The 27,390-nt window shown below is 28.2% G+C and overlaps 1 protein-coding gene across 1 annotated transcript; it reads right to left on the reverse strand.

The window, feature by feature from the left end:
• On the reverse strand, nucleotides 1-27,314 carry LOC111621400 (N-chimaerin-like). Its single transcript, XM_023363508.1, has 14 exons — nucleotides 27,302-27,314; nucleotides 26,957-27,049; nucleotides 24,349-24,405; nucleotides 23,441-23,496; nucleotides 22,821-22,852; nucleotides 22,639-22,752; nucleotides 17,517-17,844; nucleotides 16,881-16,958; nucleotides 16,719-16,803; nucleotides 16,469-16,642; nucleotides 16,313-16,390; nucleotides 6,543-6,680; nucleotides 6,346-6,451; nucleotides 1-2,115 (listed from the first exon to the last, which is right to left on the reverse strand). The coding sequence occupies exons 1-14, from the start codon at nucleotides 27,312-27,314 to the stop codon at nucleotides 1,932-1,934; spliced, it is 1,536 nt and encodes a 511-aa protein (XP_023219276.1). The 3' UTR covers nucleotides 1-1,931.
• Between the last annotated feature and the right edge of the window lie 76 nt (nucleotides 27,315-27,390).

Genomic DNA, 27,390 nt, shown 5'->3' on the forward strand with positions numbered 1-27,390 from the left:
TACATAACAGTATATGCGTTTTAATTCTTCATTAAATACATTTTAGTTAAACTACAGTTCACTTATTTCAACTTGCCTTTATATACATTTGATTGAAATGGAAATGAAGATAAGGGTATAAAAACCTTATCTATTTAATAAGAGATTTTTGTGAATTACAAAAAATAATACAATTATTCTTCTTTTCTTTTTTTTTTTTTTACCAAACTTGCACTAAGTGAGGTAGTCATAATTAGAATCATTTTTTAACATAACGAATATTGAAAAATATTAATTATACATATTTATATCAATTAATATATCATTTATTATAAATTAAAAAATAAATAAACATATAATTTACAAAAAAATTTTGATTCTTAACTGCAGTATATGGAAATAATAAATTAAAAACTTTGCAGTTAATTTCTTTTAACAATTATAATGAAGGCATAAATATAATAAAAGCTGTTATGTAATTTCTGTTACTTTGTTATTAACAATTCTTAAACCCTTCAAAAACAACAAATGAGCCAATTTTCATGATGTTTAAGATCATATTACAGTATTTATTTACTTTTTTGCAGTTTGAAAATTTCACAGTAGTTTCTGATTATTGGCAGCTTAAGAGGATAATTGAAAATTATTTTTTTGTCCTTTGTGATAAGATTCGTATACAACTTGTACCTAAATCTAATTTTTTTTCCTTTTTTTGGCAAAACCTGACACCAGTGAAATAACCACATATATAAATTGGATTTAAAAATTTTACATTTAAACTAACATTCAAAATTTAACATTTATCATAAAATCTGATTAATTATAGTTAATATAGCATTAATTAAATATAAAATTTACACAATTCTGATAGACAAATTGTAGTTTTTGGTTTTATTCAATGTTCTATATAAAATTGAAAATTTCCAACTGTATCAACAAATTTATTTGCACCATTATTGTTCTTTTTAATGATAAAGCGATTCAGAATGATTTTTTTAAGCAACAATGGAAGAATGAATCATTCATTTAGTGATTAACAACAGAACTGTTACATATAAATAAGATATTAAATGTATATTGATATATAACAGAATAATGATTATTTTCTATTACTATTGAGAGTATTTAAATACACAGAGTGAAAATTTTTAGATGGCCAATTCTCCAATATAAAATGAAAAAATACACAAAAAAATAATCAGAATAAAAAATAATAAAACTATATAAAATTTTTTCAACTTCTGTTAAGCAATGCACTTTTTTTTTCTTATAAAAGTTCTGTAAATATTTGGCACTCTTATTAACCATCTGGAGTGCAACAAATAGAATATTCAAAATTTCCAATTGCTTAACCATTAAATAATATCAAACATTAGCACCCTCTGAAAATATTCCAAACTGGAGCATTGCAAAAAAAAACACAATACACAAATATTCTCTCTGATATTTTAAAGATATTTATGCAATAAATCTGATCTTCTATTCTACATTTAGATTATATAAATACTATATATATATATATTTATCATTCTTGAAACATTTTGCAAATTTATAAGTTGGAATTATGCACAAATTACTCAAATAGTCCTATTAACATTTTATCACATTTGGAATGGTCCTTTCTTTGTGGAAGATGACTTTAGTTAAGATCATTAATCCATTTTACTCATTTCTAAAAACTGTGTATGTGTGTATGTGAATAATTTTTCAATTATAATATTCAATACTTGCATCAGATCAGTAAACGTTAAAAAAAAAAACAACATTATTTTATATAAAATCTGTATAATGCTTGAAAATGTGTAGATAAAATAAAAAATAAAAAAACCAGTTTAAAATATAAATGATTTCAGATGATAATTAAATTTTAAAATGCGGAGAATGCCTTATTGCAATAACTATGGACGTGAATTGGAATATTAAGGAAATACTACTTTTAGATGTAGTGGACGCTAACGTTCAAACAGTTTTTTCTGATGGGAAATAAGCATCTCGATGACATCCTTTTCTAAATGCCATGCAGACAATTGATGATCTGGTGCAGTTCCTATTTCAGGTGAACGTAATAGAGTTGGACAGAATACAGTACTAAGATTTTGAGGGGTCATCAAATTCTGCTTCCTCTTTTCAGCAACCCTAGATATACAATAAAAAATGCAATAAGATTGCTTAGAATACTTAAATCTTTATACTTATAAGAACTTTATTACTTTATACTTATAAGAATATGTATAAACCTAATTATTATTGAAAATAAATATTAAACATTTTGATTGTTTTAAATCAAAATCTTTAATATTTAAACATTACAACAAACTTTATATATTTTAAACAACTTAACGAAAATAATATTATTTCCATATTATAAACTCCATTTTGTTTACCACATTGTACAATATACCAGTCATAAATGAGACATTTGTGAAAATACGATAAACAATTTTTATCAGATTTGTGGAAAAATTAGGCAGTAGAATTTCATCCAGTTTTTTTCTATATTAATTTATTATAAAATATGGTAATTATATATCATTTGAAAGCTTGCCAACCAAAATATTTAAAAACTTCTGACAATACTGCTCATTGATGTAGATTCAAAACGGTAAATAACTATATTGGTTTTTGTGGAATATTACAGTTTTTCTAGAAAAAACTCTAAATTACAAAAACTACTTTGGAGAAAATTATGTTGTATAAGAAGACAAGGCAGTGAGTAAATCCATGGTAATGAAATGGTTCCAATACTTCCAGGCTGTCAACATGAGAGAGAGACAGGCCACATTGTAAAAAATAAAGATGCACTAAAGCAGTTGAGAATTATTTGAATGTTAAGTGTCACTACCACCATTCAACAATTACACCAATTAGAATATGTTCAAAAACTTTCATGCAAGGATCCTAATGACCTTATTTGCCACCAGACAAGAAAGCAATTAGACATTTGCAAGAATCTTTTGCAAAATCCACCAGATAACAAGTCCTACAATGCATCATTACCTGTGATAAAAAAAATGGGTTTTCATGCTTAATTAATCTGAGACACAAAAGACTATAGGTATACCATAGTGAAATGCCAGAACCACTAATTAGACAAAACAATTTGGGCCAAAATTTCATAATTTCTGTTTGGTGGAATTATGAAGGAGTTTTACTCTGATATTCCACAAGGTCAAGTTCCTTTGCTTAATAAAGGTTCCTATCAAAACTTATCCACACACGCATTATTATTCAAATCCAAGACAGATATCTCGTAAGGTCTCCTTTGTTAGCCAAACTGAGCTTGTCAAAGCATTTAACAAACTTTTATATACTGTCTTCATACAATTCTGCCACTTGTAAATTAAGCCATGCCTTAAGAAGGAATTACAAATTTATATTTTTTTTATTGTTACCAGAAAAAGGTAAACTTTCAAAAACATTATCACTTAACATGTAAATTATTGGTAACTTTTAAATTTTGACTACAAATGCAAAAACTGGCACACTAGTGACTGTTTAGTTGATTATAAATAAACATGAGTCAACACGTACCTTGAACCTGTTACTGGTGTGGGTGATATGACGGATAAATATCACAAATGTTTTTGAACATTAATAGTTCTTCATCAGGCAATATAAAAAAAAATAAAGGAACAACAGAACGCAAAACTAAATAGAACATGAATATTTAAAATAGAATAGAATCCATGTCTGGTGTAAAATCATTGGATTGGACATGCACATTCGATGCGGGTAGTCGGCAATTAAAGATCGGTGTCCAAGAGGGCTTGCCATGCGACGGACAAATTCAGTTGTTCTTTATAATTTATGCACGTGGTGTATGCACGTGGTGGTGCAGCTAGATTGATAAATGGAAATAGCCTCCAACCACTTCAGGTGCTCAGGGTGGGGAAAGGTGATGATGACCCTCACTTGGTTGAATGACGCCTCGATGTCAGGTCAGCTGCATAAACCACAAGAGCCGTAGAGTTCCTCCCATGTAGAATGTCTGCATTGCGCTCACGTATTCTGACTCCCAAGGAGAGTTTGGTGGATTTGATTCTATTCCAAATATTCATGTTCTATTTTGTTCTGCGTTCTGTCATTCCTTTATTTTTTCTTTTTGTTTTATATTGCCTGATGAAGAACTATTAACATTTGAAAATGTTTGTGATATTTATTCGTCATATCACCCACACTGGTAACAGGTTCAAGGTACATGTTGATTTCATTCCATCCTGGTGTTCTTTGAATGTAGAAGTTTAAACATGAGTCAGCAACTAAACAATCTTTAATGTCTATGACCAATTAGAATTCCCTTTTCTGGGCTACAATTTTCAAATTGCAGACCTATACATTTCTACCATTGCCATCTGTCTGTCCTTTGTTAATCTTGAGAATGGAGTTAGAGGATGAAAATCAAGACCAGATAAGGAAAGCTTAGGGGGCAGAGGCACTAATTAACTATGTACAAACGTCTGGGTCTGGACTGAAATCATGTGATTTTTTTAATTAAAATACGACTAAAAATTGTGATAGCATCAACATGATGCTATCACAATAATATATATTCAAGTTTTCTATTTTGAAAAGCAAGTTTCACCACCTCAAAAAACAAAACATATAATTTTTTTAGTTTCTATGATTAAAAAATGGCCAGTGTGAGGACACATTCAAATAAACATTTTCCATTTTGTCAACTAAAATTGCTAGTGCACTCTAGGCTTTATGGGTTAACAAACAAATTGACAAACTGTCCAGCATAGTGACGTAAGATAATAGTGTAGAGTGGGGCAACATAGAATGTTCAAAGGTTTTCTGCTTGTAAAAAATTAACTAGATGAATTTAACTATAACTAGACTTTTCTAACTTAAAACATCTTTTAAATGAATATGCCAAATAAATTGGAAAAACTCAATGCATATATTCTTAAAATAATTATTGTGTATTAAAAATTTTGGCTGTGTTCTACAAAGCCTCACAGTGTGTGGTAGTACGAAATAGTGTGCAGATTATGGTAGGGGTTAGATGATTGTTGCTGTTTATAGTTATTCCAAGTGAAAACTTTATTATTAAAGGCACCAATCACAAACTTTTTTGGCCAAATGTTCTCATGCAAAAAATCCATGCACCTTTTTTGATCAATGCTGAATCAAAGTAATAGCCATTACACAATCCACAAAAGTTCAATGGATCCACAATTATTAACATTTTAAGTACTGATAATATATCAATACTTAAAATGTTAATAATTGTGGATTTGTGTAGAATTATGTAAATTTTCTCTAGTTACCCAATTTCCACTAGAGGATTCTAGTATCAAATTGATCATCATTTGTAAGTTTGACTTTTAGACTTGAAGATGTTTAGCATTCTTTCAATCTGTTTAATAAGCACCAGATCCTTACAAAAGAAGGTTGGCATCTATGTACAGGTTTATTACATCTGTCAATTCTTTTTTAATAAAGATTTTACTTTTTAAAGTTTTCCATACATTGACATTTCTACAGAGTGAGAAATATGTCATATTAGAGTAAGTGCAGTGTCATGTTCTCCACAGCAGGCTACATAAAATATCTTCATCTGCCTCTATTCAATAGACTGAATTAAGAAAACTTTATTTTACAACCATTCAATATATCATTACATAGTTACAATTTTAATAAACTATAGCAAACTAATCAACTATTATTATAAAAATCATACTACTATACAAAATTAAAATATATTAACTACAATGATGAAAACACAATTGTATTTCAAAATAATGTAATAATAAAATTTTAAAAAGTTTGCAAAGTACTATTAATTCAGATTTTTGTTTATGTAAAAACTAGTAGTTCGGGATGCCCCCTAGTGGACGTTCTTTACAAATTTCCATGAGGCATGGTTCCTTTGACTTTTTTGTTCCTATCAATATGCTCTACAGCTCTGTTAAAATCCAAATGGTAAGATTTACCGAAGAGGTGGCGACCCCCCCAAACCGTAGACCCCTGTACTAACAATAAAGTCAAAGGAACCATACCCCTACTCACGACCCTTTGAGAGATATAAGCCCCTGAAATAATAAATTCCTATTACAAATATACTGAATTATTTATATTGTTATATTGACCAAATAATAATTTATTGGCCAAATGAATAATAATAATTTATATTGTTAATTTAAATAAGAATTAAAATTGTTAATTTGAATGTTTGAAATATGACACACAATAGGGGCACCTCTAGTGTCTGTTATCACAGTTACGGGACAGACAGACGGATACCCATTGAATGGGTTATATATTATATAGATATCCATAATAAAATTTTTCCAAAATTTTGAAGAAAAACCTTATTGTTTGAAAAGTTGATATAGTTACTGTAATTTAAAATAATTTTACCTATTTAAATGTGCCATGAGGAACTTTAATGTTTGGTAATGGGCAGGTGGCAACAAACTTAATGCTTCTTTAAGACCTTCTAATTGTAGTTCTTGGGAAGAACGTTCTAGATTTTAAGTATTTATAAAAAATTAACATAATTCACTTAATTCTGTTAATGATTAACAGATAAAAATTTATAAATCTTTGAATCTTACTAATGGCATTGATGAAATAAGAGTAAGCTTCAAATGTGATTAAAGGAATGGGTAAAAGTCTAAAAAACAATTTTAATACTCCCGTGATGACATGTATATCTTCATAAACTAAAGGACTTATATCTGCATTTTCTCCATCTAAAAAGATATAAATAACATTCTTTTGTAGAACAAACAGTTTTTTATTAAATGAATAAAATAATCATCAATTAAATAAGTTTTAACAACAGAAATCTTTTAAATTATTCAAATTGTCTTCAAAAATAATAGGTCATCTTAAATCTTATACAGTATATATTACATTCCAAGACTATTATGTTTCTCTACCATGGAAGTATGAATCTTAAAGCATTTTAAATACTTTGTCATATAATGAAACATAAGAATATAATCTATAAATCTATATTATATGTCTATCAAGCTATTAATTTAAAAATTAATTAGAAATTCTATATTAGCTTGTCAACTGATAGCAAATATGTTAAAATATATCATTTGACATATAATTATGATTTATATATCAAATGATATAATTATATATACTTCTTTTGAAAATAATGTTTCAGTGATATGTTGAAATTTGCCATTTCAAGCAAGAAGTAGCCTAGCCATTTCTTGAAGTGCTAGAATATTCTGTAACAAATGTACAAAGGCTATTTTTTAAATAAGGTCAGTTTGTGAATGAGACTGACGCGCGATCACGGAAGTGTGCGTGTGTCTGCTCCGAGCAAGCTTGGCATGCATTTAGACACCATTTGTAGCTGTATTGTCTGTCTGTGTGCTGAGCTGTAGAAGTTTATAATGTTTAAAAAAATTAAGTCACCTGCTGACTGTGAGATACAATCTGTTATTTGATTCTTGAGTGCAAGAAACTTGGCAGCAGCAGAAATTCACATCAGATTTGTGAAGTTTATGGTGATAATGCTATGAGTGACAGTAAAGTTTGAAAGTGGGTGAGAATGTTCAAGGATGAGCGGGTTAATGTGCACGATGAGCCATGCCCTGGCTGACCTCCTCTGATTTCTGAAGATTTGGTTCATGATGTGAATAACAAAATTCGATACACGATTTCAATGTTATCAATTGAATTTCTACAGGTTTTAAGATAGTTTTGTATACCATTATTTCGGAGAAACTGAATTATCAAAAACTGTGTTCTTGGTGGGTTCCAAGACTGCTTTCTGACGATCACAAAACAAAAAGATTGGGTAGTACTTTATTGTTCTTGACTTGATATGATCAGGAAGGAGATGAATTGTTGGACCACATCATTACAGGAGATGAGACTTGGTTATCTCACATGACTCCTGAGTCCAAGCAACAGTCATATGGGAATGGCGACCCACAACCTTGCCAACCAAACTGAAAGCCAAACAGACAATCTCAGCACAAAAGATCATGGCAACTGTCAGGACAAGAAAGGTATTTTGTTAATGGATTTTATGCCGAGAGACACAACAATCAATTCTAATGTGTAATGTGTGTGACCTTGAAAAAACTCCAGTGTGCCATACAAAACAAGTGGTGTGGTCTACTGTCTTCTGGTATGATGTTGCTCCATGACAATGCAAGGCCACATGTTTCTGCATAAACATAAGGTCCAATCAGTTCTTTTGGATGGGAACAACTGGATCATCCGCCTTACAGTCCAGACCTTGCACCCAGTGATTTTCCCTTGTTTCAATACTTAAAGGAGTTCCTTGGTGGTCAACGGTTCAACGACGGTGAAGAAGTGAAAACTGCAGTCATGGATTGGGCTTTTTCACAGGTGATTTCTTTGAAGTCAGAATTCAAAATATTGTTAAGCGATATGACAAATCTTTGAATAAAAATGGAAATTATGTAGAAAAGTAGATAAAAGTATGTAGAATATGAGAAAAATTATACTTTAATGATATTTACAGTATTTTTCTTCTTATTAAAAAACAGACCTTATTTAAAAAATAGCCTTCGTATTTGTTTCAGAATCTGTCTACTTTTTCTGATCACTTGGGAATATTTCAGCATCTGCAGAACAAGTGTATATATTTCAGCATTTTTCTAACAAAACTAGACATTTATATAACATCAATTATTAGCACATGATACAAAACAGCTAACAGTTTGCATTTCTGTATGTTGTAACATACAGATTCCTGAGCATTGGAAACTGATCCTTGATGGCAACTTTTATATATTTTAAGATTTTCCCCATTTTTGGCTTTATACATTGTGAGTGCTAAGAAATCATTTTTCTATACCTATCATCAATTTTTCAGACCACAATGAGAAGTGCCAAACGAGGAGGGATAAGGCCCAACATATCTCGTCACAAAAAACTCCTAAGAGTTGCACATCTAGATTCAATTCAAAGTTTCCCAGAGTGGTAGGCTAATATCTTAATCATCTTGACCATCCAGCCATTGAACTTCCAATACTCAATCTCTGTAGGCTATTTACAATGAACTACATGTTGCCAACATCAGAAAAAAAGTATGCTGCATTGTTGTAAATTTTAACTTTTTATTGGTAACTTGGACAATTTATTTTATGTTTGCAAATAAAAATTACTATAAATAAAAACAGAATAAAACAATTAGCATATACAATTGCTGAGTAGTGTATTTATCAAATGGCATTTGTTTCCATTTTATGTTTAAAATATCCAATAATGTATCCAGAAAAAAATCTTGAGTAGACCTGTACTTTGAATCTTTTTCTCTGAATGAAAAATATATGTCTAGTTTCATTACACAGATACTGAATAGTTTCTGTTTATAGCAGATGTTGAAATATCTGTTTCAACATCTGCAAAAAACCAGGTTATTATTTCAAGTAACTAGGAAATTAGACAGATTCTGAAACAACTTCTAGCACTTCAGGAAATGATCAGGCACCTTTTGAAATGAAATTTTAGCATGTCTTGACATGTGCATGTTTTATCAGTATAACTGAGGAGTTGTATAGAATAAGGTATCTAAGTTAAATTTTGATGCTTTCAGGAATTCTCAAAAGACTGTTCTTTTTCTATGAGATTTATTATGAAGTAGTAAAATTTAAACGTTTAATACAGTGAAAACTGCTTAGGCGACCACCTGCATTCGAAGGGCACCTGTCGAAACGGGCAAAAATTTCTGGCATGGAATAGTTTATCCATAGAGTCTTCGTATAAGTTACCTGTATTAAATGACCACCTGTGTAACGCAACCGCGGGCATCGATTTTTGGTCCGAAACAACATACAACACCTGTAATAAGCGACCACTTTCGCGAATGTATCTGGTCTAAACTATTGTAAGAACCCATCTCAACAACGTTTCCACCTCCTAATATAATGAATTAGTCTAAACTCTCGTTCGAACCCATCCCGGGCACTTTTCCCACCCTCAAAATTAGGTGCAGGTGTTAATGAATTAGTCTAGCAACAAAGGAAATTCATTTCAGTTTGTTGGAAAATGTCTGAAATGCGAAGCGCTGTCGTTAGAAGATCGCAACAGCAATTAGCGGCGAAGTTTAACTGTGGGAAACAAAATTTATTTTACCCTAGACCTACAGTACTTTCCTTGGGGGTGTAAAATATTGTACATGATACAATTAATCGGCTGATCTCATCGTTTGATAAAATTTATTTTTATTTATTTTGAAGCTCATACAGTACACGATAAATAGTTTCTGTATCAACCTACCTTATTTCCACGATATTTTTAGAAAAATAATATCCAAGTAATTTTCGCAGGCAAAATATTCAAAAAACAATAAACGCATTAATGCAAAAATCAGTTTTACTTCCTTTTTCGATTCCGCGATTGTAATGAAATCGTATAATGAGAAAAAATTAATTAATAATTTTTCTTATTGTACTTAATTAATTAAGAAAATATTTAAAAAATACAGTATTTTTAAAGTTGAAATAAGATTAAACTAACGAAAACCAAAAGCAAAGTGATGGAGAGATAGGAAGCGCTTGTATATTGATGACATAATACACGTAACTGAGGAGCGAACGAAAAGAACCGAGTCGAATTAATTAAGTCGGAAAAAAAAAAGTGTGCGTCATAATCGAGAAAATGCAAGTATTGTATTAATCTTTAAAATATTGGTGTTAAATTTGCCTTATAATATCATGACGACTCCTGTAAATCAGGTTATCTGATAAGAATAAAATACAATACCAATATAGCCCTACGCTTATTTTTGCTCACCTCGAGTTTTGCTTAGTAGAAATGGCTAAAAAGTGCACAAAATACGTGCGGAAATACGGTATTACAGCACCACCTGTATTGGATGACCACCTGTCTAAAAGACCACTTTTTGAAGGAACCGTGGGTGGTCGCCATAGACAGGTTTTACTGTATATGAATAAAGTGCATATTAATAGGAAGGGAAATATCCGTATCAATAAAACCCTATGGTCAGGAACACACATGCATAAAATTGTGTGGCAGAAAACTAAATCAGAAATCAGCTTTCAGTTCAGTTTGTTTTACGCCAGAACACACATACGTAAAAATTCTGGCTGAATAGGAAATGCCACTGTCACTAACAGTGCTAACTTTATTAATTTTTTTCTCTCATATATCTATCCTTTTGTACCTTAAATTAATAGACTTGTATTTTGAGTTCAAATAAAAAACATGTGATCTAAATACTAGACCTATATATTGATTCTACTAGACCTACCTGTTATTTGAAATTTAGCACCTATAGCCATCCATAAACATTGTTTAAATACAGTGTCTTTATATACATGATACTGATGTGGTCAAACAGATTCAATAAACTCCTCTATTTCATTTATTTTTCGTTTTTTCGAGACTGTCACAATTGTATGGTTAACCTGCATTGCTGCCATTGTTGAAGTAAAAACCACATGTCTAATTTGGTGTCACAAAAAAGACTTCTCTTTATTGGAGGAATCTTGGCATAAAAATTTTATGGCATAAAAAGTAGAGACATGCTCTACTCTTTTTTCAGTTATGTTTCAGCCAAAATTTAAGAAAAAATTTTTACGCTTTCTGTTTAATGCTAGATTTTATGCCAAATTTTACGCATGTGTGTTCCTGGCCTATTTCATGTACCTGATAAAACACCACTGAAAAAGGTATCTAAATCCACTTAGGTACTTATTCCTTAAAACTCCTCAATTATGTTTTAGTACTTTTTAACAACAAAAATTTACAGATATCGAAAAAAAAAATATAATAAACAACATAAAGCACAGAATACTGAAAGGCAAAATTAGAGTAAAAACACACAAGAATGAGGAAGTTCACAGACCATTAGTAAATTTCAGGTATACAACATTATATAATTTACAGTATTTTTTAAAAAGTAAATTAAATAACTTTTCTACTTCTGTGAGTAGTAAAGAATATAGACAAAGTAATAAATTAAGCAGTTTTAAAAAACACAAAATCATAAATTAATGAGTCTAGATGTAAAAAATATGTATCCTTCTATTAATTCAAAAATGATAGAAGATACTTATCCTCAGCAAAAATTAGGTGTTGTGGTAAAATTGGTGTGATTTATTTGCTGAGAAAGTGGTGGATGGTAGAAGAATGGATAATGAAATTCATAAATTTCACTTATATTAATAATTATTTTGAGATTGATAACACCTTTTTTAGACAAAAATATGGAATAAGTATTGATTCAAAGATAGGACCAAAATTGGCAGAATTAGCAATGACAGAAGCAAATAATTTCATAATGAATATCAATGAAGTTAAATTGTGCTTTAGATATGTTAATGACTTCCTCATATCATCTGATAACCAAAAGACTACAGAAAACATTGTTAACCAAGCTAACCTTTGAAATACCAATATACAGTTTGAATATGAAAAGAGAAAAGTAGTAAGTTGAACTATTTAGATTTAACTATTATGATTTAACTTATGAATAGATAAAATTAATTGTTTTTTGTACATTACATAATTCTTATCTATGAGTGATAAAAAAAGAACACACACAAAATGGAATTACAAAAGATCTGTGACAATGCTGAAGAGCCCCCTCTAGGCTTCGGCACCACAGGACCAAAGGGTCGACATTGCGTCGGTGAAGACTACAATGCTTAATTTATCAGGACCGACACCACTGTGTCTTCTGGGTAGACACAGAGACCGTTATGTTCGCATTTACGTGAGAGCAGTTGCGTCTGTGGGTGGTTGGACTCGGGATGGAGACCGACCCAGGAAGTGCACCCAACACAATTCTAACAATAACAACATTCATTTATTAAACTAGTTCTACAAAAGAGTATTTACCTTAAAGCTTCTTTGCAAGAACTGAGTTGGAGAGAGAGAGCTTACATAACATCACAGGTCGTTATAAATACCTGAAGCACTATGTACGGATTTCCAGAAGACTGTGGAGTCATTGGGTAGTCTTGGGAATGTCTCTGTTGTCTTGGATGGTGGTTAAAGTCTATCGAAAGTTGAGATCCATTGGTTCTTCATAGGTGGTGTTCTCGGAGAAACACAGAATATTTGGGAGGAGCATGCGGCAACGAGCGATGATGATAAATCCTTTCGGCAGGTACACACGGAATATTCTCATGAGCTCTCGACCCCCCTCACTGCTCCTTGAGGTCGCCTCTTTATTTCCAAGTCACGTTGTCGTTTTCCACCAATAGTGAATTTTTAGTTGTAGTTCCCAGTGACACATTCTGAGTTTCCTGGGAAAGGAAACAACTCCGGGAAGAGAAATGCACTCATCCTCTGGTAATAAAATGGAAAAGTTTTTTTTCTCTGAGATTTAAATAAATTTCCTTTTCAGAACTAAAAATGAATTTTCTTTCGAAAAATTCCCAAATAAAATTGTGGGGTTTTCCCCTTTCCAAGTCCGACCTCTCACAGATCTATACAAGAACTACATATGAAAATAGGAATAAAGAAATCAATGAAGTGAGAAATAAATTTATATTAAATAACTACCCATATAATTTACTGAAAAAATGGGAGACAATATTTTAACTATTGATATGATGTTAAAAAACAAAAAGAAAAAGCAAATGTTAAAGAAAAACAAATAAATTTAGCACCAACCATAAAAAATACATTAAGTAAAATAATAAATATGAATAAAAAAGAAAAAATTGATATCTTACAGGAAACAAGAGTTATCTACAATTAAAATGTACAGTATAAGCCAAGAATCAAAAATATATACAGGAGAAACAGGAAGAAAACTGGAAAAAAGAATTAAAAAACATTTAACAGGAATTAGATTGAAATATATAAATTCACCGTGATTGAAACATGTAAATGAGAACTGTAATATAGATACCTCAGAAATTAAAATAGTTGATAGGGAAAAAAATATTTATAAAAAAAAAATTTTAAGAGCATTTAATAATCATTAATGCTAAAAATAAACTGAATGTAAATGATGGTATGCAAATTTTTACGATTGGTATAATGATATAAAAATGACCACCAGTATATGATTAAACTGTATCTCAGAACTCTTGTACACTAGAATATTATGTTATTATTGTGTTTTTCTATCACTAAAGAGAAACTGTTATATAATACAGTTCGAAATACATATGATGTGGTTACATCTCTTCAATAATAAAAAAAGGCTGTTTAAAAAAAATTAGTATTCTTTTCTGTGTTACATTTCGTATTGTATCTTTTTTATTTTCATTCATTTTGTTATTATTTTAAAATGAGTTGTTTTTGCATTTGTGAGATACTATGCTATTATTTATAAAATTTAATATTTGAATTAAATTAAAAAGGTAAAACTAATATTTTGGAAATCAACAGGAAAGTTCCAGAGATTTTATCTCTTGACAATACTTCCTTTTGAAATGATACATCTTCCTGGGATGACTACTAACAGAAGTCAAAAAGTGAAATCTGGGATTGGACAATATTTGGACTCTATCCAATTTTACCAAATTTGTGTATGTCTAGAATTTGAGAAAAAGGACAGAATAAAAAGGAAAGTTGATGCAAGGTCAGTGAAGTTCAACAGAGTTTGAAAGAAAGTTAAAGTCAATTTAGACCAGAAAGACCCAACTGCCTCAGTCACTTAGATCCCCAAGTGGAATTGTGTTAGTGCTTATCAAAGGTTTAACATCAAAGGATTTTTGTGTCACAAACTTTCATTCCTGCAGTCCAAGAAAGGAATGAAGAACCCTCATTGTTCAGAGGTAATTATTGACATGTGATCAATTTGTAAACTCTCTCTCATGTGGAATTATCATAGGTGCAATTAGGTTATGCCAGATAGTATAGAAATTCCTTCTAGATGTAGTTTCTGTTGTTTGTAATGTGTAGTAATATTTGCTCATGCTTAAAATAAATCTTTGTTGTTTTACTATTAACTTTGTAGTAGAGTGAATCACTTCTGGGTTTCACATATTCCATTCGCTTACCTCAAAGTTCCCTCATACGAAATCACTCATGTGCATTCAAACGGTTTGTTGTGTCTCTCAAAAATAGAGGTGGTGTCAAAGCATCCTGACCCAGGAGTGTTTTTTTTTATACCCGTCACACATTTTTATCCATTTGTTTCAACTTATTTTTGTACAAAAAACAAGTCTGTTAAAAAAATGAACAAATTCAAATTTAATTAATAATTAGAGATAATTTTATTTATTTCTAATTATTAATTAAATAAAAGGTAATTCAAATAATAAAACCATAAAGAATATTTTGTCTCAAATAAAAACAACTTAAATATGAAATACAGTTTGTCAAAAATAATAATAATAATAAATAAAATAAACTTTAAAAAAAAATAAAAGCAGTAGACATGGTTAATAAAATAATTGTTAGTTTGTTTATATGGAAATTTCCATATATGCTTATTTTAATCTCAGAAATACTCATGTTAGATAAGATTATGAATAATATATTTTTTTGTGATATAATATTTCAATTTAAAAATTTATCAAAAAATATTTAATGGTAACTTTAATGTATTATTATTATTAATTAAAATTTTAAAAATAACTACTTACCTTTTGATAAGCTAGTAAACTTTTAAAGCATATATTTTATATTTATTTAATTAAAAAGGTATAAATAAACATTATTGTTAATAAATTGTAATAACAACAACATTACAAAAAATCAAAATCTGATAACACTAACCATTATCAATTTTTCATAAAATACTTCTATTTGCTATCAAACTTTCAACAGATTTCTAACAGAAGTATTTGATAAAAGGTTGATGATAATTAAGTTAATATTACTTACTGTTTTCATTGTTATAAACAAAATTACTGTTTTTTGCAATTAGTTTAAAATTTGAGTATAATTGAAGCATTTATATTATATGCTTCCTAAGTTACCAACATAAAATATAATATATTGTAATTTCTGTTACTGATTTATTTGATTTTTACTTTTCTAATATCTTCCTTTCATTATGATAAATCCATACTGTTAATTATTAAATGAATATATTTAATATCAATTTGAATCCATTTACCATGGCATAGATAAAAGAACAATCATAGTGTTAAAAGGAATGTCAACTATTTTTCATAACTATTTTTTGAGTTATGAGTTAATATTTACTTAAAAGTTACATATTAAACTTGATAATATTACCAAATGCATATTTTAATGTACTTTATTTATATTTACTTTTATCAATATTATTGTCATAACTCAATATTGATAAATTTTATATTGTGTTTGTTATCTTGTGATATCAATACTGAGTTATTGTTATAACTCAATATTGATAAACACAAGATAACAAACACAATATACTGACTAAACAAAATTTTTATAAAAAATTTATTTATAAGCAATGACTAACCTTTATCAAAAGCTAATCGAACTGCTTCAATTTCATCACTGAATCCAGAAACTCTGTATAATCCTTCTACTTCTAAACCTAGTGTATATAATTTTAATAAAATAAAATTTGTTTCATCTATTATTAATAATAACAAATTATTATTTTAAAAAATACCTCTATTTTCTATTTCTTTGATGCACATATCAACTACAAGTGGTCTCAACGTATTGTGTGCTTTGACTAGTGTAGTTAAATCAACCCCAAACATTCTTTTAACATACTTCAAATCAGGCAAACATTCATTTGGAACTTTTTCTGAACAATGTTTATGGGCACTGAATCCACAATCTACAATAAAAATTTAATTGCTTCATTAACTATTTTGCAATTTGCTTCAAATATAAAATCAAATTATAAATCCAACCTTCACACTTAACACCTTGAGCAATGAGTCCCCACATAAAATTACCACAAAAATCACACCAAGGCAAACCCTTAAAATTATGAACCTGAAAATAAAACAAATTATTATTATTATTAAAAAATTAATGAATTAATTTTCCTTAAAACAATATTTATATTTCACCTTAAAAGAATGAGGCTTCTGAAACTGTTGAACATCAATATCATTTGCTAATGTATCTCGAGAAGGAGACACATTTATCTGTAAAAATACAAACTGCACATAATATTGTCACATCAGCTCTTATTAAGAGAATCGTAAATAAAAATTAATAATAAAAGTTTTTCTTTTAAATTCTTAAAGTTATCATTTTTCCAGTTTAAAACACTTAATTTATAATTTTTGACCAATATCTTTTAAAGCTTTAATAAGTTATCTTAAAGTAGATGTTCTAAAGATTGAATGTTCTTCCAAACATCAGATTTAAATTACATCTACGATTAATGTATTTTAAATCTGAAACAAAAAACATTCCAGTTGACTTATTTTAACATGTATATCTAATTTTTAGCGTAACTAGAAACTATAAATTCATAAAGAACAAATAACTAAATATCACATTGATAACACAATAAAAACATTTAGAAAATAGGCTAAATGTTTAAGTAAGAGAATCAAAGATAAAGATATTTTAAAAACATTAAATAAAAAAAATTATTATATATATATTACAACCTATTATTTAGTTTCAATGAAAAATAAATAATTATGTGCAAAAACTTTTATTATTAGCTTTTATCATTATCATACTAAATTTACCTCTGAAGTAGCTTTCTCACAACTATCAGATGAATCAATATGATTAGAATCCGATTTACCAAGACTGCGATCTTTATGACTATTAAGACTTTGACGATGTTTATTTTTTTTTAATCTTCTTCTCTTATATGAATTAAGAGTCATATAGGGGCTATCCTCATATCTGGATTCAACACACATCATTGCAATATATTCTCCAGCATGTGCTTCAAGATATAAAGTGATTAGACCATCTGCTACTAAATCTTGTATTGTATCAAATCTTTTCTCTCCAACGTAATGTTTACCATCATAATATAATCGAAAATTTTTGGTAATTCCTCCAAATCTAATTAAAACAAAACAAATAAATAAATATTTGAAAATTTTGGAAAATAAATATATATATAATCAAAATTTTACAAATAAAACTTCTTATAATTAATTACACTGGCCATCAAAAGTTAAGCACAATTCACAAAAATGACAATATTTTCAAAACCACTTAAAACAAATTTATAAAACTTTCATACATACTTCAGGTATACACTGTATACATTTGAGAAAAAATAAAAAATGAATGCAAATAACAATAAATGTGAATACAAAAAAAAAGAGGTATGAATATAAATGTTGAGCTCAATATGGAATGTGACCTCATCTAGCATTAATGCAAGGTTGCTTTATCTTGCACTTTAGTAATGTGTTACAACAGTGCCTAAAATGAGACACTAATGGTCTACCAAAGAATCCTTAGGAGATGCATTCATCAAAAAATACCTGTCTAGAAACTGAACATCATTTTATGAAGAATGTACTTTGCAAACCCAGTGATGCATCCAAAACATACTACATTGATGATGCACTGAACTTCCTATAATTAATGCATAAGTGAGGACCAGATGAAGATCTAGGTAGTGTAACTGGCAACATGACTGCATAATAAGCAGGAGTTGTGGGTTCAAGTCCTGCTTTGGCTGATTCTTTTCTTCCAGAACATTCTACATTAATTATTAAAATATTAATTTAATTATTAAATTTAGCAAGAGATGGCACCTAACACCTACATCAAGTGCCAAATTACTTAGCATTTAATTAATAATAATAACTAAAATGTCTTAGGATTTGTAGGCTTTAAGATTTTTAAAAACAATGAATTAAGAATTGTTCTGATTATTATTTCATGATAACAGTACAGAGATTTGCGTCATAGAATCATTCGTCTTACTTTTTTTTAGTCCGAGCATGAACTCTGAGAGTTTTCTCAATTTAAAGTAATATAGCGTAAAATGAAGGTGCCATTAGGGTAAGTTCCACCAGAAGCAAGCAGAAGCACTGATGCAGAGTAAAAAGTAAGGATGCACGATAAGCAAAATGGCCTATTACCGATTAATCGGCCATGCATTATCGGCCGATTAATCGGTATCATTAATAATTTATTGCATTAATAGTGTGAGATCCTGGAGTTAATTATAATGTGGAAAAAACCCATTTTTCTCCACCTGGTATTTCCATCTCCCTTGGGTCAGGTAAACAATAGACGATCGAATATCCTCGCAAAATCAACAATCTCTTCCTTTGTTTCTAAAATAAATCTCAACACTTAATTGTTGACGCATGGAAACTTCGACATTGTTTAAAAAGCTGAAGTGTTTCTGTGTTTAACAGAAACAAAATATATTTCTTTAACCGCTGATATTTGGACAGCAACTACAAACAATTCTCCTTTTTTAAGTGTAACAGCTCACTGGTTGAAGGATGATTTTCAGCAGGAAAGAGCTGTTTTGCAAATTGTTTCCTTTGAAGGTTCCCACACAGCTACACGAATCAGTGAACAGTTAAAAATTGTTCTTGAACAGTATAAGTTGACAAGTGATAAGATATTCTTAGTACTAAGAGATTCTGCAGCAAATCTGGTAGCTGGAATTAGGAATTGCAACTTAGAAGCATTATCATGCTTTATACATACGCTGCAGCTGACACTAAACGAATGCATATTTTCTAAACAAGATGTGAAAACTATAATCACAGTTAATAGAAATATTGTCACACATTTTAATCATTCTGCTGTAGCTGTAATCAAATTGGAAGATTTGCAAGAAAAGTTAGGTTTGCAGAAACACAAATTAATTCAAGATGTTCCTACTCGCTGGAATTCTACATACTACATGTTGGAACAGCAAAAGGCCCTTGTCACATATGCTATAGATAATAAAATTCCTACGTTGAGCCCATATCAGTGGTCTCTCGTTGAAAAAATTGTTCTACTTGTAAAACCATTCAAAGAAATTACTGTGGAAAGCCAGCAAACGAGAAGCCACTTCATCTTCAATAATTCCCACAATAGAGACTCTGAAATTATTCTTATCAAAAGCAAAGATCAGTAGTTCCTTTAGTGGCATTAATACCACAACAGACGAACTAGAAAATCCAATAAAAAAAAAAGATTTTCAGCATATATAGAAAACAAGTCTTTATGCTTGTCATTTTTATTAGATTCAAAATGAAATTTCAAAAAGAGAATATGCTAGAGGAAATCCCAATAAGAATTAAATTCTGAAGCTTCTACTTCTGGAGGTGATCAAGATGGAGGTGCATTTCTAAGTTTTTCTGATTTATTTGATGAATTAGCTTCTGGTAAACGAAAGAATGAAGAATAGCATGTTTTTTAAAAAGAAAGAAAAAAACGAAGGAGACGAACAAACGTTTCGATCAAGAATTAGAAACATATTTACATTTGTCCCTAATGTGATGAAAATAGTTATGAAATATTTAAGTACCTCAGCATCTTCCATTGAAAGTGAAAAAAATTTCAGCACTGGAGGTAACATTTATGAGCTGGCAAAAAATAGGTTATGCCCTGAAAACACTTAAATTACAATTTAAGGGTTTTACAATGTAAATGTACATCCTTGAATTATAATTTAAGGGTTTTACAGTTTAAATATTAAATTTTTATTTGTTTTATATGTTTAAATTTTAAACTTATGAAACAAATAAAAATTTAATTTTTCTTCTTAACCTATTCAATACTTTTTTTTATGTAAAGTTTAAACTTTATATTATACGTTATACTATACTTATAATATGTATCGATAAAAAGGAATAATTTGATTAGTATAATTTTTTTAGTATTCAGATTGTCATGTAATAAATAATAAATATATAACAGAAATTTATTAGTTTTTATCACTAGCATTGTACTGTATGTAACATTCTAACAAAAATACCAAAATGTAAAATTGGCCGATTATCGAAACCGATTAATCGGGGGAATTGGCCGATACGGCCGATTACCAATTACTTACCGATTAATCGGTGCATCCTTAGTAAAAAGATTTAAACAAAAGTTATTTTTTCCTGAAAGTTTGAGCCAAAAACATGGGTGCACATTATACACAGCAAAATATGGTATTTGATAAAAACTGCCATGATAAATAAGTATTAGTTACAAAATTGAAGAAATATTTTTAAAAATAGACAATACAAAAAGTGTCTTCTAACTTTGTTGACTCCAGCATTCCATGGTGGAGTTGACCTTTCATTTGTGACTATTTGTCCACTTCAATATGCAAAACATTAAAAACATCCCTACGGTATAGTTATGTCAATGATTTAAATAAAAACTATAGTGCAAAAAAAACATATGAAAGAAAAATTATTTTATGCACAATTAAACTACCAAAAGTGGACAGAAATTTAATGTAAATATTTCAATATTTTTCTAAAAACAATCACTCCACACTTTTAAAATAGTGATAAATACTAAAAACAAATTTAAAGTTTGAAGACATAACACAAATAGTTTAAGTATTTGTTATGTCAATTTCATCTAGATTATCAGTACAGACTAGCTTGAGCATTAATATGGCAGATACATTAGGAACATTGATGCCCTGACTTTATTTATGTTTATAGATTTTGGAATTGCCAATTGAAAAATTAATTTAACAAAAGTCCTTATTCAGATTTTGATAACAGAAGTATTTAACAATATATTGACATCTAAAAAAAAAAAAATATGCTTTTTACACTTTATTCTAAGCAAAATTTCATTTTATGATGCATTTTGAAAAGTAAAAGAAAAAACATGCTTATGACTGCAATATTTTGTTTCAAGTTCTTGAAGACAATGATTATTTTTTATACAATTCATTGATACAACTCAAATAAAAATAAAAAAGAATACAAAGATCTGTGTTATAGTAATTTAATCATTACAAAATTACATTTTAAAGTAGGAGTTGGTATTCTAGAAATTTAATAAGTAAAATAAATATCATCACTCTGAAATTAGCTATTAAATATCATCATAGTCTTTATTTCGAAGTTATATATAGATGTAATCATCAGCTTAAAATTATCTATCACATACTATAAATAATCACTACACTATGATTGAAGGTATATTTATTTAAGTTCACAGTATATAGTTGTTGACATACATTCAATTTTTTTTATATATAAGTTATAAAAAACTGTTATTGCTAATATTTATTTTTATGAAATATTTTATTAAAATAAAACAAAACAATACATTTTTACATAATTAATAACTTAAATAATAGTATGATAGTGATACGATAAAATACATAAATAAATTAGATTTAAATATTTATATTAAAAATAAATATAAAATTCACAAAAAAAAGCATCATAATGATTTTAAAAATGAACAAAAAAGCATCCATGACAACATTATTATTTATAATTAAATAAAACTCTATTACAATTAATGTAATTGTTATCTATTGATAAATTTTAAAAAATACATTGAAGCAAACCACATTATTCATAATAAATTACTTATCTTCAGCAAATAATATTTAAAAAAACAATGGTAACATATTTAAATTACAGTGATTTTATTGAATAATAAAATATCAGCATTTCTTTGCCTAATAAATTTAGCTATTATTCATATTAACTGACTTAAGAAAAACTATCAAAGTTAAATTACATCATTTTCTTACACTAAGCTGTTATATTTATTATAATAATAAATACAAAATATGAAAAATTTAATATTAGACAAACTATTTTTTTTAATTTAATTTTTTTTATATTTTGAATGTTTTGTGAATTAATACACAAAATAGCTATAAGATAAATTTCAAAATAATTCTTAAAAAAATAACTTTACCTCATGCTAAGTGTATATTGGCCATTTGCCCTCTGACTTTCTCTGACAAGATAACATCCATCTCCTTCTTGGAGTAGTCTGTCAGCTTCTTCACGAGATATTTTTCCATGAAACCTAAAATTAGTAATTAATGAATGTAGTATCAAAACAGCTTTTATTAAGGTATCTGAAGGTCAACTTACTCTCTACCATAGTGAGAAGGTCTGCTTCGTATCTAAACAAAATAAAAAGCAAAAAATTACATAAAATTAAATAAAATGACAAAATCTTATTCAACTTATCTTCTGCTTTCAAAGTGATTGTGTACAATACTACATGTGAAATGAGGAAACCATTTAGCAGAAACATATACTCTTCCTTTGTCTGCAACTATTTTAACAAGGTATAATGAGTGAGCAATTGACTGCTACAATAAGTGAGATTGGTTGTCAAATTCAAGAAAGTATAGTTGATTAATCAAAAGAAATAAGTTCATAATATAGATAACTGCATTTAAACAAAAAAAAAATCCATTTTTAAAAAACTTTAAAACTAGAATTGTCTTAGCCAAGATTTGAATTATATGATTACTTTTGGGAAACATAAAATAAAAATTATTTCAAAATTAATAAATTCATTCTCTTCATTTATTAATTTTTTGAGTTTTTTCTTCACAATTGTATTTTTGTTCAGTTTTAATATTTCTTATTTTATTATAGATTTTGTTAATAAATTTATTTTAAAATAAATATTAAAATAATTAACTTAAACTTCTTAAAACCATGACAAAACCATAATGTTAACTTTAAAAAAAGTCACTTACTTCATAATTACAAACAATACGTTTAGGTATCGGTGCAGCCTGTTGAAGTTGATATACTAAAATAAAACAATTTATATAAAGTACAAAAAAATAATTACTGCTATCTATCTAATCATTAAAAGAATATATTAATATAACTATTTAAATTACTAAATTCTGAATAAAAATTATTAAAAATAATAAAATTTAAATATGACAAATTATCAAAGATTGGTATGTTTTAACTTAAAAGTTTATAATTAGGAAATTCCTATTAATATGCTTATTATTTATTTAATGTGTTTACTTTAACAAACTACTTTCAGGGTCAGAACAACATTAATTTTTATAGTTGGTATAGTTTAATTATGATTGATTTAAAATATTAACCATAATCTATTTTTTTTAACATAAAGAGTAATAAAATTTCAAATAAGAATATACTCAATACATTCTATTCTATATATTCAATACTATTCAATTTGGTTAAATTGAAAATAAATGTTAATGGCATTAATTAATAATGTGTTTCTTTAACAACTAAATTAGAAAAAACTTTTATAGAAAACTAAATTTTTTTTATATGAAAGAGAGAGAAGGAAAATCCTACAAAAGTAATAACCTTAAAAAGTTAAGTCAACATTTTTAATTTTCAACGTTAAACCAGCTAACTTTTTTAAAAATCTTAATAAGAAAGTACTACATGAAATGTATTAAAATAAAAAACAAAAGTTACATAGTAAAATATACAAAAAAATAAGATAATTAATTAAATAAATTGTATTTGTTTGAGATTTATTTCTTGAATCTGCTTCAATTTGATGTTCAAATTTAAAAAAAAGAAAGACATTATTTTTCATTATTTTTTTAAAATTAATGTTTAGAAAAATCTTTTCTTCTGTATCAATTTTAACTTGAAAAAAACTTACAATAAGACTTCCAAAGAAAGGGAATCTTGCTTGTAGGTCTACTCCTCCAATTATCTTCTGAAATTAAAAAATTTTCATCAAAAACTTTAATACAAATATATTCACTAATCATCATATTTTATTAACAAAATTTATTCTTAATATTGATATAAACAACAATAACATCCTAATAGCTTCTATATTATTTAAATTATAATACTGTATATATATTAGTAAAATGAATGATTATAATAGACATATAACAACATTAGGGCATAATTCTGCTCATCTTCATCAATCTAACCTTATCATTTCAAGTTGCTTAGCAATGCTCTCCACACTTGTGTTCCAATTTGTAATAATTGTTTATATAAAAAATATTAGTTTTATATACCAGTATATTGACTAAATAATTATAGTCAAACCTCAGATTTTGAATGCCCCACTTTTTGAACAATTCAGTTCATGACCAAAGACTAGACACAGATGGACAACTCCTTATACTTCATGTGTTAAAGAAAGTTGACGTTCCGACCAATCAACAACAGGACTACTATTCATAAGTTAGTGGCATTGAGATTGATGATTTGTGTCACCAAGATGTCACAACACAAATCATCGATGGCATTGTTATTTAAATTAGATTTCAATGTGCATACAGGAAAGATACTATTTCCATTTTTCAGTATGCACCACAGTTGAATCTAAATGAAATTAATAAAAACTATATTAATTGACATTCACGTAATGTAAATGTCATCCAAGAATTCATGTTAAAATATGTTCAAGTTAAATTAAATAATATTATATATTATATTAATAAATTTTTGTTAATATTTATTAACACATTAAGTACCATGTGTTATAAATATGCAACTTATGCTATATATTAAAATCTGTGCTGCATCACACTTTGGAGCAACATGCTAGTCATATAAATATAATGGAAATAGTAGAGTATTGCCTATGGGAATGAAAATTGCACTTGGCCAAGAAAAATTTTTTATGATACAATGCTAATAGAAATTTAACTTTTTCCTCTATAAAATATGAAAAATATGCAAAATTTGTTCTTTTCAGATTTTTTTTTTGCACAATAAAAGTGAATAAGTACAATATCACAAAAATATAAAGCACAAAACAAATATTCAAGAAACAATCTTTATATTCTTTTAGTGAACAAAAACAATAAGTATATTATTTTAGTGATTATTCTATTTTTCTTAGATTCGTATTGGTCAATTTATGCAACCTAGAATTTATGCATGTATGTGGTAATTCTGTTAAATTTAGAACCCAATAAGCATAAAAGATGGCATAACATGATCAGAAAAAAATCATTCATGCAACATGTTGCAATTCCATAACACACCTAAAAAAATCAAAAGAAAATAAAAAATAAATAATAATAATAATAATAATAATTAAAACTCTAGCCTTTAAACCAAAACTAAAATTAAAAATAAAATCAAAATTAATTAAATTTTTAAAATTAAAATCAAATCAATTAAAACATAATATTTTGGAAAGTGTGGATAAAGTACTTGTCTGTCTTGAATGATTTGATTATATTTCATCCAGACAGTCAGAGTTGAGTTTCTATTTATAGCATTTCTTTGCAAAGTGTTAGTTTTGGTTTCAGCTGGCAGTGAGAAAATGGCATGCTTTGTATCATAGGTTTCATGAGTTGCGCTTTGGTCACTTCTGGTGCAGCGAGACAATTCAGCAACACTGTAGTGTGAACTAGTGTAGTTTTTTTTTTAAACTCTTTCCATCCTGTGGGCAGTAAGAGGGCCTCTTTTTGCAAGCTTATTATGGGTTCGGCCAGGTCCACAATGGGGCTGCCGGGTGGTGAGGAAGGGGGCCCAACATACCCGAATGGACCACCCCCCAAAAAATTCCTGGGGATTTTTCGACCCTTCAGATTCAAACCCGGGTCCCCCAGAGTGGTAGGCTGCCACCTTGACCGCTTGGCCATCTGGCCGCCAAACTAGTGTAGTTTTGTTGCTATTCAGTGTATTCCGTTGTCTCTGTTCCATTGTAACACAAGAGTGAACTGTGGTAGTACATCGTTATTGTTTTTGCAAATTTGTATATATCTTTATTCTATATTTTTTGGGTCACGAAAAAAATTCATAATTATAAATGGGGTCATGAATAAAAAAGTTTAAGAAGCCCTGCCCTGGTATAGAATGCCATTTTTATAATCAAAATCAAATCCAATAATTAAAAATAACTGGCAACTGTATTTCATTAATAAATTTTAAAATGTTCATAAAAAGCATTTCCATTAAATTTACAAAGTACAGTGTAGCAATAAATATAGTTAATATTAGACTTACAAAGTCAATACTGAACATTAGAACTTTATTAACAACATGAAGAGAAACAAAACTACTTTGTCAATTCCATTTTTAACTATGCAATTGAAAAAAATAAAAACATTTCAAGTGAATGTTCTATTGGAAAAGCAAACAGGTTAATGAAAATTTGAAAAGGGGTTAATCAGCAAATTACATACATATTGTATGTGCACATAGTGTAATATTGTTTAATTATTTAGTAAATACAATCATTTGAAAATTCTTCAAAATATTGTCAATCATTTTCAAATATAAATAAAATAAACCTTTAACTATCCAGCAATAAAAATGTTTAATAAAAACGTTTTCAACCGTTTTTAAACAGCCATCTTCAGTTGAACCAATATTAAAAAAGAACACTAAAAAAGAATGCATGAAATACAAATTAAATGCGTTCTTTTTTAGTGTTCTTTTTTAATATTGGTTCAACTGAAGATGGCCGTTTAAAAACGGTTGAAAACGTTTTTATTAAATATTTTTATTGCTGGATAGTTAAAGGTTTATTTTATTTATATTTGAAAATGATTGACAATATTTTGAAGAATTTTCAAATGATTGTATTTACTAAATAATTAAANTCCTCTATGAAGGTTTTAACTGGCCTTGCCCACTTAATGTTTTCATCGAAAACAAGGTCATCTACAGTAGACTCAATGACTTCTTATCAGCCACTGAAGCTCTCAACCCACCAAGGAATCTA

Source organism: Centruroides sculpturatus, unplaced genomic scaffold, assembly GCF_000671375.1.
Source record: "Centruroides sculpturatus isolate CEXI.00-Female unplaced genomic scaffold, Cexi_2.0 scaffold329, whole genome shotgun sequence".
Classification (NCBI taxonomy): Eukaryota; Metazoa; Arthropoda; class Arachnida; order Scorpiones; family Buthidae; genus Centruroides; species Centruroides sculpturatus.

What these genes read in the sequence shown, in the direction of transcription:
- LOC111621400 (XM_023363508.1), bottom strand. An exon ending in CCTTCTCACTATGGTAGAGA is followed by an intron (nt 22,753 to 22,820) that starts GTAAGTTGACCT and finishes TACTAATTTTAG; the next exon opens with GTTTCATGGAAAAATATCTC. An exon ending in GTGAGAAAGCTACTTCAGAG is followed by an intron (nt 16,959 to 17,516) that starts GTAAATTTAGTA and finishes GTATTTTTACAG; the next exon opens with ATAAATGTGTCTCCTTCTCG.